The sequence below is a fragment of the Dendrobates tinctorius genome, unplaced genomic scaffold (genome assembly GCF_039654945.1).
Source record: "Dendrobates tinctorius isolate UK_male_01 unplaced genomic scaffold, ASM3965494v1 ptg000159l, whole genome shotgun sequence".
Classification (NCBI taxonomy): Eukaryota; Metazoa; Chordata; class Amphibia; order Anura; family Dendrobatidae; genus Dendrobates; species Dendrobates tinctorius.
This window is the reverse complement of record NW_027361826.1, coordinates 10,800,501-10,818,994: the sequence shown is the minus strand read 5'-3', so window position 1 is coordinate 10,818,994 and position 18,494 is coordinate 10,800,501. Positions and strand designations below refer to the sequence as shown.

The window sequence follows — 18,494 nt, the reverse complement described above, 5'->3', positions numbered from 1 at the left end:
AAAGGACGATCACCAAGGATGTAAAATAAGTGACCCCAGTGAACTTCCTAGACAGCAGTATTTTTGGGCAATTTTTTGAAGAAAAAAAAAGTGCTGAAATCATCATTACTATGCAACGGAGGAGTTAAACCGTCACAGGAGTTGGGAAATAACAGGACAGAATAGTCCGTGTGTCTGATGGGGCCACAGAGCTGCCTCAGTGGAGCTGGATGAGGAGAAGTGGGACGCACTTTCTAGACTTGTTGCAGGTTGCGATCCATCCCTTGGCGCTTACGTCTGGAAGGTTTCCAGAGCTACGCTGACCTTTCCATAGACTTCCATGGGAGCGATGGATGCTACAGGAGGTCCTTTGCCTATAATGACTGATTCAGCCTCAGACAGAGATGATCAGGGTCCAAGCACGCTGCGTCCGTAGTAAGGTTGGAGAACGCAGAAGACACCATCAGCTAGCTCCAGCAATAATATGGTTCAGGCCCTTACACATACTTATAAAAAAAAAATCGGAAATTGGCAGCAGGAGACATCACACCCTTCACTGATCCAAAACTCAGATCGCAACCTGCAACAACCCAATTCTACCCTGATCTTACCAGAATTCCCTGGACTCATCTATAGTAAAAGGCAGCACATTTATTTGGGAGAGTAAGCCCCAGATCGGAACAGACCCTTGCAGCCAAGTCCTCGCCCCTAGAGGTTAGCCAGTCAGGCTGTCTCTTCCTGCAGATCAGAATTCATCATCGGAGCTCAACAGTAAGGTCTTCTCTGTGTCGCGAGCCCCCGACAGACTCTGAGAGCGGGAGATTATTTGTCCATTGCGCCAGCTCGTGCCCTGCTCCAAGGTGGACTGCTGCGTGTACTGCTGGTAGGCTGGTGAGAAGTTGTGGATGGCGTCCTGGACAATGTCATGAGGATTCATGGTTTCCTTCAAACTACTTGAGATGCTCTTCATGGGGGCGCAGCGGCCTGAGAAGCAAAAGATACGGTTTCAGATAGGAAGCGGAAGGGAAAAATACAATTATGTACAACCAATGCATAGCAGACACATCCTACATACTGCATCCTCTGCCAGATCCACTTCATTCTGGGCAACTACATGGACAACCACTGACTGTAATGGCTGATTATGGGACTGCCTGGAATAGGCAGAGAGGACATGCCATACAGACATGAGAAAACCCATACAGGGCAGCTCCGGTGCCGCTCACTTTTGCATCATGGTGTGAGCGGCACTCATGTCCCGTGCCTACAAGGACAGGTGCATTGCAAACAAGTGTCCTGCCCACGTCCCGGATGTTATCAGCGCTCCTCACCCCCCAGTGTTGAAGTGCATTCTACATCTATCAGCAGGTTCACCATGCAGAAAGCTATGCTTGTAGGTCAAATTTTACAAAACAGTGGAGCAATGAGCAAAAAAAAAAGACAAAAAACTGGCATACCTGTCCCGCATAATTGCATTTTAATTGACGAGTATAAAGAGATAGTGTTTCTAGCTGACAATGCTGCTGTTGGAAAAATAGTCATTCAACGCCTCTTTACCAGAATGGAGAGTCACATTAGGTGGGCTGTGCTGCGGGAAATGAGGAGCCTTGGATCTTCAGATAAGGTTATTACTATCAATGCGTTTTGGCGCCTTAAAAGCTTAAAAAAAAACAAAAAAAAAAACAACTAAACATCACATTTGTTTTGTTCTTTTACCTAGAGAAAGGTGCAGGTCTGGTGCCAAAACGCTTTGGTATTAATAAAAACCTTATCTGAAGATCCAAATCTCCTCGTTTCCCACCTAACGGGACTCCATGCTGGTAAAGAGACGTGTTATGACTACTTTTCCAGCAGCAGCGAGGTCAGCCAGAAACGAATGGCACACAGACGGTACACGGATGCCACCCTTGTGCTGTACGCGTTTTACACGGACCCTTATCCTTGTATTGGCTCGTTTCATCAGGGATACTGGAAAAAAAGGGACATGTCTCCAGGGGGTTTGCACAGACACGCGGACATGTGTGCAGCACCATAGACTATAATGGGTACGTGTATTATCCATGGAAAAAACGGATGGCACATGTTCCTGAAATACGGACGTGTGAGCTAAGTAACCAAGAGGTGGTGTAAAGCTCGACTAAAAAATAGAATCCAGTATTAGACACGGTAATAAATGTGGTAGTTCACTTTTTGATAATCATAGCTTAGAAAGGAAGAAGGAAAAGAAGTAGTATATAAAATAGATGTATAAAGATGAAAAAAAAAAATAATGCAGCAGACAGAGCTGTACCTACCGTATGGACCGTACGTTGGGACGGCTGCAGGGCAAAAGCAAGGGGAAACAAAAGAGAAAGGACAGGATCAAGAAACACAGAGGTTATAATACAGAGATCGCAGAGGAAGAATACAGCGGGCATCGTGGAAAGCGCCAATATTCACGAGTCACACAAGCAAACTGCCTGGATCCTAACCAGCTCATGTTCTCCCCACCCGAGCCGTCTGCTCACCGAGATAAGTCAGCACTTCTCCAAAATCACGGTGGTGCGTCCGGGCACAAATACACACTGCACGCAACACACACTTCCCTGGAATTAACATTACCAGAAGCTGCTGAGAAAGTTCCCCTCCCCCTTGATTCACACAAGTGCTGACTTAGCAATGTAGAGCTAACATAAAAAAACAAACAAAAAACTTTTTGTTTGAAAGAAAGAATTGTCGCATCTGAACAATGGAGCTTTTATTGCTTTATCTCTTACAGAATTTAAAGGGAATCTGTCACCCTTTTTTCAAATATGAGCTGCCGGCACCAACATCAGGAGCTTACCTACAGCATTCTGTAATGCTGTAGATAAGCCCCCGATGTAACCTGAAAGATAAGAAAAACGAGCTAGGGTCCCGTTACACATAGCGACGCTCCAGCGATCCCAACAACGATACGACCTGGTAAGGATCACTGGTGCGTCGCTACATGGTCGCTAGGCAGCTGTCAAACAGGCAGATCTACTCATCGACGCAGCAATGATACAGCGATCCGTATAACGACCTCGGCGGTCGTTGGGACCCTGTCACACAGCAGCTATTCTGACGACTCAGACCTCCATAGGCGTGCTTCAGCGTTGCCTTTTCCACGCCCCGCTGCGCTATCACTACGTGGTTTGCTTCAGCATCTCTGTCTGAGTCGCTAGTGCACTATTTATTCGTGGATCCACAGTCACTGACACGGGGACACGCGATTATTATAACTGTACATGTTAAATGTTATGACTGCATATAATTGATAGCTGACCTAGAAAAGGAAACGCTACAAAATCCTAATTTGAGACCACCAATCGGAGCTGAGGGGGCATTGAAAAGACAAAGCAAAATCACGCCTGCGTCCCTAAGTTCTGAGTCGCCAACGAGGTCTCTCGTCGTTGTTATGGCGTGAAACACAGAGATCAAAAAATGGCCTAGGACATTCGAGCACGATCAGCGATATCGCAGCCGGGGGCCGGTCGCCGCTATGTGTCACATGTAGCGAGATCGATGGCGAGGTCGCTGTTGCGTCACAAAATCTGTGACGTTTCAGGGATCTTGCTAACGATATTGCTATGTGTGAAGGACCCCTTAGATTATACTCACCCCGGCGTTCGGTCCAGTCCGATAGGTGTTGCTGTCCAGTGCCTCCCATCTTCATATGATGCCGTCCTCTTCTTTCCTTCCTGTCGTGGCTCCGGCGCACTGCTCTGCCCTGTTGAGGGCAGAGCAGAGTCCTGCAGTGCGCAGGTGCCGGGAGAGGTCTGGCACACTGCAGTATTCTGCTCTGTCCTCAACAGGGCAGAGCAGTGCGCCGGAGCCACGCCAGGAAGTGAAGAAGAGGACGGCATCGTAAGAAGAAGGGAGGTGCCGGACCACGACACCCATCGGAACAAGACCGGACCGCCCCCCCAGGGGAGTATAATTAACTAGTTATTCTTATCTTTCAGGTTGCATCAGGGGCTAATCTACAGCATTACAGAATGCTGTAGATAAGCCTCTGATGTCGGTAGCTCATATTCGAAAAAAGGGGTGACAGATTCCCTTTAAAATATATTTATTTTTTTATTTGACTGCAAAGTAATGTAGTAAAAAAAAAAAGGCATATCACTCCCATGACAACCACAAGGTGGCAGAATGCCTCCATTACACAGAACTGCTGGAAAGGGAAATGTGGCAAATCTATAACTAGAAACAAAAACTGCAATTCTGCAAAGTTTTATTGTGTCTTGCTTTTACGACGAATATTATGTAGTAAAAATAACCTGGAGACAGGATTCTCCAGCTCTGTACGGTTGCAGCGCTACCAAACTTACAGATATTTTTTATTATTTAAGCGGAGAAAAAAAAATTCAAAAGGTTTGTATATAAGAAAAAAAAAAGAATTATTGGTTTCCATTGGCATTTTTAAGACAGTTATTTTTCCGTTGATGAAGCTACAGGAGGGCTAATTTTTAGCATGGCGAGAGCAGATTTATAATCTATACCATTTTGGGGGTAGATATGAAGGTTTTTCCAACAAACGGATCATTGTTGGTTGAGCTCTAAATGCTGGGACTCACAACACCACAAGTTAAGCACAAAAAACGCGTTATCTGGTTAATGCCCTATCTGAGCTTTTGTTAACTTTTAGTGCATTAATAGTTTATTTTTATGACTTAACCAAATGCAAAGTGAATGAAAAGAGAAATCTAAATTACATCAATATTGTTGTGGACATCTTTTGCCTTCAGAAGCCATAAATTCTGTTAGGTACTTGCACATAGTTGAAGGATCTCGGCAGGGTGGTTGTTCCAAACATCTTGGAGAACCACAGATCTTCTGTGGATTTCGCTCATGCAAATCCCTATGCCTCTTTCTGTAATCCCACACAGGATGGATGAGAACGCTGAGTGGGGGCCGTATCATCACTTCCAGGACTCCTTATACTTTATGATGTAGATAGTCCTTAATGACATTGGCTGTACGTTTGGGGGTCATTGTCCGGCTGCAGAATAAATTCAAAGCCAGACGCCTCCCTGATGGTGGTATGTGAATGACTAATAAGTATCTACCTGTATTTCTCAGCATTAATCCTGACCAAACACCCATCTCCATTTGCTGAAAAGAAGCCCCAAACTTGCAAAGATCCTCCACCATGCTTCACTGTTAACTGCAGACACTCATTGTACCACTCTCCAGCCCTTTAACAAAAACTGTCTTCTGCTACAGCAAATATACCTACAAAACCCGTGCAAGTATCCCTAGAAGAACTGATGCTGCCGTGTTGATGGTAAAGGACGGTCACACCAAACATGGATGGAATTTTTCTTTTGTTCATTCATTTTGCATTTTGTTAATTGATAAAAATAAACTATTAAACTCTTCTATTTCTGTAAACATTTCTACTTTACAGAACATTTCTCCACAGCACTGTACGTGTATAGGATTCATGGAAGTGAGCAATGTCAGCACTCACCTTGGGCATCCAGCCGCTTGTCTAGATATACTTTGTAAGTAAACGCATAGCGCAGAGCTATGGCTGCAAAGAACATCTCCACACAGATGATGAAGTTCTGGTACCCAGCAGCCACCGTGCCCTCACCCACGGTAACCTCGGCTGAATGGATTTTTGGAATGGCTCCACATTTTTCAAGTATAGCCAAAAGCATGCCTGCAGGATGGAAGCAAAACCATCAATACGAAGTAACCAGTCACTGGGATGGGCTGAAGAGCGCGGGGTACAGGATCGGCCTGTTCCCACAATCTAGAAGACCCCAGCAGATCAGCAGCAATTAACACATTATCAATATTAATTAGCAATTAACATATATTCATCTACCAGCAGCAGAAAATATTAGCTTGTAAAAGAGGATTTGCTCATTTATTCCACAGTCATTTATCTTGTGAAAAAGTTTCACATTTTCACCAGATTTCACCCATTAAGCCCCCAAACCTGTTTTCAACCCTATGACCAGGCCAAATTTTACAATTCTGACCAATGTTACTTTACGTGCTTCAATGTATCCCACTGATTCAGAGATTGTTTATTTGTGACACATTGTTCTTCATGTTATTGGTAAATTTAGGATATTTTTTGATGTGTATTTGTAAAAATGTCGGAATTTTGGCAAAAATTTTGCAATTTTCAAACTTTTAATTTCTATGCCCTTAAACTAGAGTCATTATCACACAAAATATTTAATAAATAACATTTCCCATATGTCTACTTTACATCATCAGCATATTTTTAAACAATTTTATTTTGTTAGGAAGTTATATGGGCTAAAAGTTGACCAGCAATTTCTCATTTTTCCAACAAAATTTACAGAACAATTTTTTTTAGGGACCACATCACATTTGAAGTCACTTTAGAGGTGCTACATGACAGAAAATACCCCAAAGTGACACCATTCTAAAAACTGCACCCCTAAAGGTGCTCAAAGCCACATTCAAAAAGTTTATAAACCTTTCTGGTGCTTTACAGGATTAAACCAATATAGAAGGAAAAAAAAATAAAATTTTACTTTTTCCCACAAAAATGTTGATTTAGCCTCACATTTTGTATTTTCACAAGGGTAACAGGAGAAAATGGACGACACAGTTTCTTTTCCAATTTCTCCTGAGCACGCAGATACCCCACATGTGGAGAAACATGGATTTTTGTGATAACTCACCATAAAATCCTTTTCTCCGAGACGCTCATTGGGGGGACACAGGTACTGTGGGTGTATGCTACTGCCGCCTGGAGGCTGACACTAAGTGAAAAAAAAGAGGCTAGCTCCTCCTCCGCCGTATACACACTTGCCCCGCTTGCGGGCGGAAACCTGTTTGGTACAAAAGCAGTAGGAGATCAAACAAAAATTAGACATCAACCTCAATGCAGGTAACAACCTGTCTAGAAAATAACCATCCTAATCTCAGAGAGCATATTACTTAAATAAACAGAAGCCAACTTGGCTATCACGGTGGGTGCTGTGTCCCCCAATGAGCATCTCGGAGAAAAGAATTTTACGGTGAGTTATCACAAAAATCCATGTTTCTCCTTTGCCTCATTGGGGGACACAGGTACTGTGGGACGTCCTAAAGTAGTCCCTGGGTGGGAAGTTGACTCACCGATACAAGCTACTGTACATGCACCTCCTGTCTAAAGGTGCGCCACCGCTGCTTGGAGAATCCTTCTAGCCAGGTTCGCATCTGGTGAAGCCTGAGTATGGATATTGCAATGTTTAGTAAACGCGTGCAGGCTGGACCAGCTTGCTGCCTTGCAAACCTGTTGCGCCGAAGCGCCCACTGCCCAAGTAGAGTGTGCTCTGATCCCTGCTGGAATCGGCGCTCTTCTTCTGCGGTAGGACTCCTCAATAGCCAAACGAATCCATCTGGCTATGGTCAATTTTGAGGCAGCAAGTCCCTTTCTGCGACCTTCAGGGAGCACGAACAGCGCGTCTGACTGACGAAAGGGTGCCGTCCGCGACATGTACCTCCTGAGTGCTCTCATCAGGTCTAACGTATGCAGGACCTTTTCCACACGGTGTACCGGTACTGGACAAAAAGAGGGCAAGACAATATCCTCATTAATGTGAAACGAGGAAACGACTTTTGGCAAAAAAAGGAGGAGCTGGTCTAAGAACCACCTTGTCCTTGCGAAAGGTCAGAAACGGGGCTCAACAAGCTAGTGCTGCCAGCTCAGAGACCCGCCTGATTGATGTTATAGCTCCCAGGAACACTACCTTCCAGGAAAGGTATGACAAAGAGACATCCTGAAGCGGCTCAAATGGAGCTTCCTGCAGAACACTTAGGACCGGGTTAAGGTCCTAGGTGTCCATAGGTGCCTTATAGGTAGGTACCAAGTGGGAGACCCCCCGGATGAAAGTCTTTACCTGCAGGTTGGTAGCAATCCTGCGCTGAAAAAGGACGGATAAAGCCGATAACTGTCTCTTGAGAGAACTGGGGGCTAAGCCTGAGTCTGGGCCAGACTGGCACAAAAACTAAGATGTTAGGGACAGAGAATCTCAGTGGAGAATAACCGCGGTGTCGGCACCATGCAAAGAAAAACTTTCCAGGTTTGGTGGTAACTTCATGCCGAGGCAGGCTTCCGGGTGCTAACCATTGTAGCGATCACTTTGCGCCCAAACCCCGCCTGAGTCCGAATCTAAGATTCAACAGCCACATCAAACCCAGGGCCCCTAAGTTCGGGCAGATCGCCCCTAAGAAAGTTGATCTGGGCGCTCTGGCAGTCATCATGGCACGTCGACGAGCAGCTGCACTAGATCTGCGTACCACGCCCAACAAAGTCAGTCTGGGGGCAGCAGAATCACTGGCACCCCTTCTGCCTTGATCTTCTTGATAACCCTCGGAAGTAGTGGGAGCGGGGGAAATAGGTATGGGAGGCGAAACTGATTCCATAGCAGAACCAGCGCATCCACGGCGATTGCCTGCGGGTCCCGGGGCCGAGCGACAAATACGGACACCTTAGCGTTCACCCTGGAGGCCATCAGATCCACATCCGGGGTTCCTCACCATTGGTAAATCTGCTGAAAAACCTCCGGGTGTAGCGACCATTCCCCGGATGCAAGCCCCTGCCGGCTGAGGATGTCTGCCGCCCCATTCTCAACCCCCGGGATGAGGACTGTCGATATCACCGAGCAGTTCCCCTCGGCCCAGCAAAGCACGTGCCGTACCTCGCGCATGGATACCCTGCTGCGGGTGCCCCCATGGTGATTTATGTAAGCCACCGCAGTGGCGTCATCTGAGTGAATCCGGACGGGGCGGCCTGCTAGAATGGTGATGAAACCGTTGCAGAGTCAGTCGGATCGCCCGTATCTCCAACGAGTTGATCGGGAGACGTGCCTTCTGCGGTGACCACTGCCCCTGGGTCGTGTGCTGGTGAAAAAACGCTCCCCCAGCCGAGGAGGCTGGCGTCTGTTGTGACCACCAGCCACTGATCTGGGGGAAAGGGTTTCCCCTGAAGGGAGGAACTGATCGTCCACCACTCTAGTGACTGTCTAACCTGAGAGGACAACCGGCACCGATGATCGAGTGTGAATGGGTTCTTGTCCCAGGATGACAGGAGGGCATGCTGCAGGGGGCGAAGATAGTACTGGGCGAACGGGATCGCTTCCATCGCCGCCACCATTTTTCCTAGAATTCTTATGCAGAAACGGATGATGTGAGGGACTGGTTGGCGCAGTACCCGCAATCCCTGCCGGAGGGCTAGGGCCTTGTCTCGAGCGAGAATTACCAACCCTCGGCAAGTGTCGAAGGTCATCCCTAAAAAGGTCATTCTCTGCGCTGGAACAAGGGATGACTTCTTTACATTGATCAACCATCCTAAGCGAGTGGGAATATCTAGCATGATGCTGACGCTTTTCTCGCATGCCCGCCTTAAAGGGTCCCTGACTAAGAGGTCGTCTAAGTAGGGGAATACGACTATGCCCCAGGAATGCAGGATGGCCATGGGGACTGCCATGAGTCTTGTGAACACTCTGGGGCAGTGGATAGCCCGAAGGGCATAGCTGCAAACTGAAAATGTAGACCGTTGATTGGGAAGCGTAGGAACTTTTGATGAGGAGGGAAAACGGGGCTGTGTAGATAGGCGTCCTGAATATCGATAAAGTTCAAGTACTCTCCCTGCCCCATTGCCGATATGACTGAACGGAGGGACTCCATCCGGAAATGTGTGATCCTGACAAAATTTGTTCAGGAGCTTTAGATCCAAAATGGGCCTGACAGTCCCATCCTTTTTGGGGACTGCAAACAGATTGGAATAGAAGTCCCGAGTCTTCTCGTTTTCCGGTACCAGAATGATGACTCCGTTGTGGCTGAGCGAATCGATGGCTCCTAGTAGAGCTTTTGTCCGGGTATTCACTTTGGGAAGACGGGGAAGAAAGAATTTGTCAGGTATCCCCCAAGAAGATTTTATCTTGTACCCTGTGGACACCAGCTCTCTCATCCATGTGTCGTGTGCGACATTAAGCCAGGCGTGGTGAAACCGGAGTAGGCGGCCGCCCATCTTGCTGGTGCCGCCTGTCAAATGCCACGATTCATTTGGCTGAAGATCTTTGGGACCTGGATCCCCTCGATCTGAACTGGTTAGTTCGCATCCTCCCCAATGGGTTGGCTCTATATGAGACCTGTCGGTCCCTTATCCTGGTTGGGGCACCCTGATGCGGCGAAATTAGCCGCTATAGTCCCCCCGAGGTTGCAAAAGGCCCAAAAACGCGCCTGAGACGAACGGTGGTTTGACCTTTTGTTGAGGAAGAAAACCGCTCTTGCCCCCTGTAGAGTCGGAGATGAGCTGATTTAACATCTCTCCGAACAAGTGGCCACACTGGTATGGTAGCGCTGTCAAGGACTTCATTCAGGCTGAATCAGCCCGCGATGTACTTAACCATAGCGCTCTCCTAATGGAGATTGCATTTGCGTCTGCAAGAGCCGCGCAGTTGACCGCATCTAAAGATGCATTGATCACGTCTTCCCCCGCCCTGGCTATCTGATTTGTGATTCTTCAGCTGGTAGGTCTATGTCTTGCAAGGCTCTCTTCCATGATTCTGACCAAAAACCCCATGGCCTTGGCTACCCACGTTGCTGCTAACGAGGGAGAGAGTGCTGATCCTGATGCCTCAAACACTGAGCGAGCCAAGTTCTCTATGAGACGATCAGTGGACGGATAGTAGTTTTTGAAGCCAAGCGTGACACAGGTGGACCCACCGTTGGGCATTCTGTCCACTCTTTACGGAGCTTCGTGGCAAAAGGATACTTCACCTCGAGTGCCTTCTGGCCCGAGAACCGCCTGTCCGGCGGTTCTTTGTGTCATTGCACTATGCCCACAAATTCCGAGTGAGTGCAAAATACTCTATGGGGACGCTTGACTCACTTAAATGACACCTTATGGCCCAAAGCCAGACTGGAATCATCCTCAATCCCCAGAGTGTGGTTGACAGCTTCTATGAGACCGTCAACCGTTCCCTGACCACGCGGCGTATCTGGGTCAAGGGGCCCGTCCGAGTCTTGCTCGCTATCAACTGCCGGTGACGGGAAGCGAGAAGCAGAGCTCACGGATGCCGAGGCACCGGATGGAGCGGGAGACACCGTATGGGTTCGTTTCCCCCCAGGTCTGCATGGAGTGAGAGCGGCCCCTGCAGGCCGGAGGCTCCTGTGAGGTAGAGAACCCCTCTAAGACAGGCGAGCCACTGTCCCTGGCCCTATCTGGGGCCCGAAGGGACTCAAAACCTCTTGTGACGCCATAGGTTGCAACAGGGATAATGCCCATTCTGGGGCTCGGTCACATGGGAGGGTTCCTGAGGGCGTTCGGACTCGCAGACTTCGCTCTGCGCCCGTGGAAAAAACGGACCGACAGGAGATGCATGCAGCGTATAACAACGTATGCGTCTTAGCTTTTTCCTGATATGCTGTACCTGTCAGGCATCCGCCGGGGGAAGGTGCTCTTTGCTTCGGTTAGCGTAGCCTCTCTGTGGGGCCAGCACTTACCCCAGTCCTGTCCTGTGTCTTAAGTGTGAGAGGGGTCGCTTTATCTGCGCGCCAGCACTGTGGGCAGGCCCCCGGACGGTACTTCCTTTTGCGGCCTAGCTTCGACCTGAAGCCGGGGCCTAAATTTTTTCGGTGTCTGCCCAGGCTATGGGGGGCGGGGCCGCGGCCTAGCGCTGGCTGAAGCCGCGGCCTCGATTTTTACAATCTGCCCGGGGGGGCCGAACCGCCGGACTCTAGAATCAAGGCTGGGAACGGACCCGCCGCTGCCGGACGCCCGTCTCTGCTGCTGCCTGGGAGAGGCCAAGGGCTCCAGCCCTGTGCAGCTGCAGGAGCCCTCTCTGGCCATCCACCTCCATCCATCTCAGGTAGAGGGGAGGGGGGCCATATGAAACAAGGACGGTGCAGGGCAGGCACCCTAGCTCCATCTAACCCCTTCAAGGGGTGAGGAGAGGGACTGTCCGCCGCCTTGCCCCACCGCAGTCTTAGCACTGGTGGGGCAGTGGGGGCCGCACGGACTACGCTTGTGCCTCTGTGCAGCCTGGAGTTTCAATACCCTCGGGTGGACAGGGCTAAGTCCGGCATCATGTCCCACGGTGCGGGAGAGGATACGTGGAGGGACATTCGCACGTGCTCGCCCGTTGTTGGTTTAGGGAGATCGGACCCTTTCAATAGGGTCCGTCGCCCGTATCTCACCTCCGTGGTCTGACAATATCCCACGTTGCGGGAGAGGATACGTGGAGGGACACTCGCACGTGCTCGCCCGTTGTTGGTTTGGGGAGATTGGACCCTTTCAATAGGGTCCGTCGCCCCTGTCTTATCTTCATGGGGAAAAAGAAAAAAAAAGAAAAAGGTCAGTCTTGAGACAGACCAACGTGTGCCTCCAACAGACACTAAGCAAAAACTGGTTTCCGCCCGCAGTCGGGGCGAGGGTGTATACGGCGGAGGAGGAGCTAACCTCTTTTTTTTCCACTTAGTGTCAGCCTCCAGGCGGCAGTAGCATACACCCACAGTACCTGTGTCCCCCAATGAGGTGAAGGAGAAAAACTACTGTTTGGGTGCAAGGCAGGGCTCAGAAGGGAAGGAGCGCCGTTTGACTTTGGAGTGCAAAATTGGCTGGAAGAGATAGCGGACGCCATGTCGCATTTGCAGAATCCCTGATGTGCCTAAACTGTGAAACCCCCCACAAGTGCCCCATTTTGGTAACTACACCCCTCAGGGAACTTAGCTAGAGATGTGTTGAGCACTTTGAACCCACAGGCGCTTCACAGAATTTTAAAACGTTGAGCATTGAAAAAGAAAAAAAATCAATTTTTCCCGCAACAGAACAGTAGAACCCTCATAAGTGAGCCCATTTTACAAACTACACCTCTCAATGAATTTGTCTAGGGGTACAGTGATCACATTGACACCACAGGTGTGTCCCAGAAATTTATACCATTGGGCAGTGAAGAAAAAATGAATACGTTTTACCACAAAAATTATGTTTTAGCCTTAAAATTTTACATTTCACACTGAGAAATGAGGAAAACTGGCTACAAAATTTGTCCCAGAATTTCTGCTAAACGTGGCAATGCGACATATGTAGCCGTACAGTACTCTTTAGCCATAAGGCAAGGTTTGGAAGGGACGGAGCGCTATTTGACTCTTCAAGAACAAATGATCATAGAATAGTTTGTGGACTCCATATACAGTTCTCCTAAGTGCCATAATTCCCCAGTCACAACCCTCAAGTGACCCCATTTTGCAAATTACACCCCTCTAGGAATTTGTCTGCAGGTGTAGCGACAATTTTGACTCCATGGATGTTTTCCAGAAACAATCAGAAATGAATGTTACATAGTGAAAATTGCATTTCTGCCAGTGTAGTGCCCAGTATGTTGTAGTGCCCAAAACACTGCAGTGCTCATACTTTATGGCCAGCTCTTTCTCTTGGAGACATGCACCTGTAAATTAGGCGGGCTCTAGGTGAACGCTAAATGTGGTTTAGGCACACTGTGGGCGTCAGAAGGTAGGGCGCCATTTGAATTTGGGAGTGCAGAATTTCCTGGATTTCTTTTGGGGGCAAGGAGCCATAGCGCTTTTCCAGAGCCTTTATGCTACTGGAAATGTGAAAGCCCCTTTATTTCTGATCACAGATGACGGACCTGAGTGGGGACTTTTTTTGTGGGTTGAGTTGAAGCTTTCACAGGGAATCTTCTGCCGGGGGTTCCGTCTGAATCACGTATTTCAGAGATTTACACAGAAACCCCGATGTAAGCGCTCAGTGTAGAGAGCAGGATAAATGTGCGCCGACCCTTACTACGATCTTTAGGACGCAGAATGAACAAAACAGCAGGTGAAGAATTGGTTTTATTTATTCTTTACGCCGTTTCTCGTCTGGTATAGGTGATTAGGTGACTAAATTTCGGGTCGGTGCAATTACAGCAATACCAGATTTACTTCGGGTTTTTATGTTTGGCTGCTGTCACTCATTACAAGACGTTTTTCTTTTTGGAAAAAAACAAAAAAAACAACAGTTTTTGCATCGCCATATTTAGGATAGCTATAATTTTTCTATATTTTTGCTGACACAGTCATATGAAGGCTGGTTTTTCATGGGAAGAGTTGACCTTTTATTGGTACCATTTTCTGGCACATACGGTAACAATTTTTGATCGATTTCTATTCCGATTTTTGGAAGGCAGCATGAACAAAAACCTGCAATTCAGGAATTGCTTTTTGTACCATTCACCGTGTCGTAAAAATGAAAAGACAGCTTTATTATTTGGAACAGTACGATTACAGCAATACCACATTTATATAGTTTTTTTTAAATGTTTTGCTGGTTTTACACAAAAATTTTTTTATCGAAAAAAGCATTTTTTGCATCACTTTATTCTGAGAGCTATAACTTTTTTTTTTTATTTTTCCGCTGATGGAGCTGTATAGCAGCTTGTTTTTTTGCGGGACAAGATTATGTTTTCAGCGATACCATTTTTACTTACAGTTGCATTCTTGTGTTTTATTCCACTTTTTTTTGCCGGCATGATGAAAAAGCAGTTTTTTTTGCAATGTTTTTTCTACGGTGCTCACTGATCGGTTAACTGGTTTGATCATTTTATTGATCAGGTCGTTCCGGAAGTGGCCATTTAGTCAAGTGGCCATAAGTCTGGGCGCTGGTATAATGCATTGTAATGCTCCAGCATTGTGATGCATTATTCCTGTCAGTGCTGCACTGACAGTAGCCTGTTAAGACCATGCTCATGGCATGGTCCAACAGGCTTGCCGTAACAGGCAGACCCCGGTGGTTGTCATGATGACCTCGAGTTACCAAGGACAATGATCAGGCCCTCACAATGACGCCGATCTGAAAGGAGTTGGAACCCCCTCCTTCTCCCAGCTTTCTAAATGATGCGATCGCCATTGATAGGTGTGGCTTGAATTGTGGCTCCTAGACATTGTAGTGACCGTAAAGCAGGCACAATACCAAGACTTGCAATTCTGATGAACTAATCTTCAGTCACCATTAGTATCTATGTTGATGTAAGTGTACTACAACAGTACTATGGGAAAAAAGTGCAAATACTTCCCCAGTAATAACAAACTTTTACTGGTATGTTCTGTACCAGTAAACTGTAACCTAAAAACCTAGAAGTCTCCACAACCCAGTCCGATCTGTCAACCTGCACAGTGCGGTGCCATGTTTTATGCCCCTGCTCAGAGGCGCTCACATGTCTATCAGACTACTCTTGCGGATATTCATGTTAAAGAAACAATCGCACCTTGCCAGAAGGAAAGAAAAATCACCGACTTCACCATGAAGAACTTTAACACCGGGCTATAGGGACTGAGCAGCTCTCGTGTGGCAAAGTAAAAGAGGAATAGAGCGTAGAGCGCCAGGCTGACCGAGATGTTGTAAATGATGGTCACGTAGAGGTAACCACTGGCCACGCTGCAACGAGAGAAAGGCTGGGTTATAATGTGCACAGACACCAAACATCTGCATCTACCAACAATAGTGAGAGAACAGAGGACAGCTACTATGTAACAAGTTACGATATGGGCTGCAAGGAGCAGGATCTCACGTCAGCTCCCAAGATAGGAATATCTCCATAGAAGTCGCGATACAGAAAGGGAAGCTGCCCCGTATCACAGCCACAATATGCACAGTCAGTACTTACTTAAAATCACCATCCCGATATTTGCCAAAAGCTTGAAGTATGACAGTGATTGCTGCCATTAATGGTTTAACCACACAGAACTGCAGGGTCGCCTGTGAGGATAAAATATTACGTATCATATTAATGATCAATGTATTAGAAATGCCTGCATTCTGCACGATACAGAAACGTCACTTTATTAGAAAAGTAATTATGCAAATCACAAATTCTTACACCCCCTCAATAATAATAATAAATAATAATCTTTATTTTTATATAGCGCTAACATATCATCACTGTCCCCGATGGGGCTCACAATCTAAATTCCCTATCAGTATGTCTATGGAATGTGGGAGGAAACCGGAGTACCCGGAGGAAATCCACGCAAACACAGGGAGAACATACAAACTCCTGCAGATGTTGTCCTTGGTGGGATTTGAACCCAAGACTCCAGCGCTGCAAGGCTGCAGTGCTAACCACTGAGCCACCGTGCTGCCCTCAATATAGTTCACATAATAATAAGTACCATATTTGTTGGTTTAGAAAGCAAAAAATCTGAAAAATATATTTCCTACTAATTAAAACTTTCTTGTCAGAGCAAAACAGTGGAGGGTCAATGTCGGTAATTCTAATGCACTAGGGCTGAATTGGGAGGTAATAGTCCTATCATTCCTATTACGGTTAGTCTGTAGCATGTGTGTTATGCACACAGCTTTGCAGCGTGCACAATATGTACACGACGACGCTGCAAAGAACATGAACACTCAGCTCTACCCCTACCACGCGTACTGCACTGAGCTACAACATGCACACACAGCACAGCTACATCACACACACACAGCTCAGCTACATCATGAAAACAAACACACATATTTTAAAAGTTCCATATAGCAATTAGACTGATTAAATAACCTTAAGGGTCATCCGTGCAGGTTCTGGTGGCTTCCGCTCCCTGCCCTGCACAGATCAGACTGATCAGTGTGGGGCAGAGGAGAGAGATCTGTGCCGCGCTGCATAGTTCTCTCAGTGATCGGAAAGGACTTTGTCTGTGTTCTCCTTGATCACAGAAAGCCAACTCCAAACTATAAGATTAATGCCATAAAATGTGTCTTATACTCTAAACAATACAATAATTTACATTTTAAAATAGATGTTCTCTTACTAATTCATGAACTTAACCTGATGCTTACAAATGTCTGATAGAAGAGAATCAGCATCGCGTACCTTTATCATTGAGAACACAACTTGATGTAAAATATTTTGGTGCATTTTAGAGGGGTGGGACGACTATTCACGGGGGGCTGTAATTTCATACCCCTGACAAACACACATCACTAAATTGACATCTAAATTTCATCAATCTCCTACTGCAAGAACTCACCTGTTTACAAAACCGTAAAAAACCTATAGAATAAGTCTTCCCCCAAAGACAGCAAGTGCCATACATACAACTGGACCTGCGGGTAGAGGAAGAAAAACTATAAGAAGCAGAAACAACACACAGTATACATTCTCATCAGTGGCTGGCGATTTTTGCTGTATATTCATACACGGCAAGTTTGCTGTAACCGAAAATCTCTTCCACACATGACTGTAGAAATCCAATTCACATCAAAGCTTTCAGAATTCCTCAAAGCTGGAATTGAGCAAAATGATTCGTAAGACCCTGGTCTAATGGCCAAGTCAGTAGTCCGTGGCCTCTGGACCAGAGCCCCGAGTACCTCCTAATATCCGACGCCAATCCTGATGCTTCATCTGATTAGTAGGTCCAGTACAATTTAATTTATGCATCATGATGTACTTATGACGTTGCATCGGACCTACTAATAAATCAAAGAAGGCGCCGTGGAAGCCTTTAAGTAGGAGGTGGTCCGTGGGGCTCTGGTTCAGTAACCACTGACGTCGCTGTTAGACCAGGGTCATAAGAATATTTTTGCTCATCTCTATTTACAAACCTATATAAATTAAAAATAAAATTATTTCCTTGCGCTTTTGATGCTACCGAGAGTGGGAAATGTGTGTAAGATGCCACTTGGTTTAACTAGAAGACGTGTATGGCCCAGTATTAGAACAGTTCATAAATGTATGTGAGTTGGAGGTCACAGACTTTCTTTTAGATTGAGCTAAAAATTTTGTGCCATCGTGCTTTGATTTTGTGTGTGTGTATATTATATATCTTCCTTCTCACCCCCACTGGAGGTATCCTATGGTGTCCTTTCTCATTCTCGGGTCCTCTACCAGAGGCCTGGGAGTTTGAGGGTTCTGCGCAGAATCTTAGCTGTTCCCAGCATTGCGCTTTTCTGGACAGAGAACTCAGATGTTGCTCCTGGGATCTGTTGCAGCCATTCTTCCAACTTAGAGGTCACTGCTCCAAGTGCTCCTATCACCACTGGAATCACTGTTGCCTTCACCTTCCACATCTTCTCCAGTTCTCCTTTGAGGCCCTGGTATTTCTCCAGCTTCTCATCTTCCTTCTTTCTGATGTTGCTGTCACTTGGCACTGCCACACCTATTATCATTGCTGTCTTCTGCTCCTTGTCCACTATCACAATGTCTGGTTGGTTAGCCAACAACTGCTTATCCGTCTGGATCTTGAAGTCAAACAGGATTTTTAGCCCTTTCACTCTCCACCTCTTTCTCTTGGGGTCTCCCATCTGGAATTGGGGGAACTTAGCCCATATGATGTGCAGATGTTCCTGTATACAATTCCCGCTACTTGGTTGTGGCGTTCGGTATACGCTGCTCCTGCTTGCATTTTGCATCCTGCCACTATGTGTTGGACAGTTTCTGAGGTTTCTCTGCATAGTCTACACCTTGGGTCTTGTCTTGTGTGGTAGATTTCTCCTTCTATGAATCTGGTACTTAGTGCTTGCTCTTGTGCCGCTATGATTA

General features: G+C 46.7%; 1 protein-coding gene across 4 annotated transcripts in view; it reads right to left on the bottom strand.

Moving 5' to 3' along the window:
- Nucleotides 1-610: 610 nt before the first annotated feature.
- The window catches only part of TMEM184B (transmembrane protein 184B), an 88,796-nt gene continuing 70,912 nt past the window's right edge, over nucleotides 611-18,494 (bottom strand). For 3 of the 4 annotated variants that reach the window (XM_073549510.1, XM_073549509.1, XM_073549508.1), the window contains exons 6-11: nucleotides 16,984-17,059; nucleotides 15,624-15,715; nucleotides 15,225-15,394; nucleotides 5,453-5,647; nucleotides 2,274-2,297; nucleotides 611-963 (exon numbers count right to left, since the gene is read on the bottom strand). In XM_073549510.1, coding sequence (XP_073405611.1) covers nucleotides 725-963; nucleotides 2,274-2,297; nucleotides 5,453-5,647; nucleotides 15,225-15,394; nucleotides 15,624-15,715; nucleotides 16,984-17,059 — 796 coding nt within the window. In that variant the 3' untranslated portion in view covers nucleotides 611-724. The remainder of the gene's footprint in view (nucleotides 964-2,273; nucleotides 2,298-5,452; nucleotides 5,648-15,224; nucleotides 15,395-15,623; nucleotides 15,716-16,983; nucleotides 17,060-18,494) is intronic. The other variant, XM_073549511.1, reaches the window with a different exon arrangement.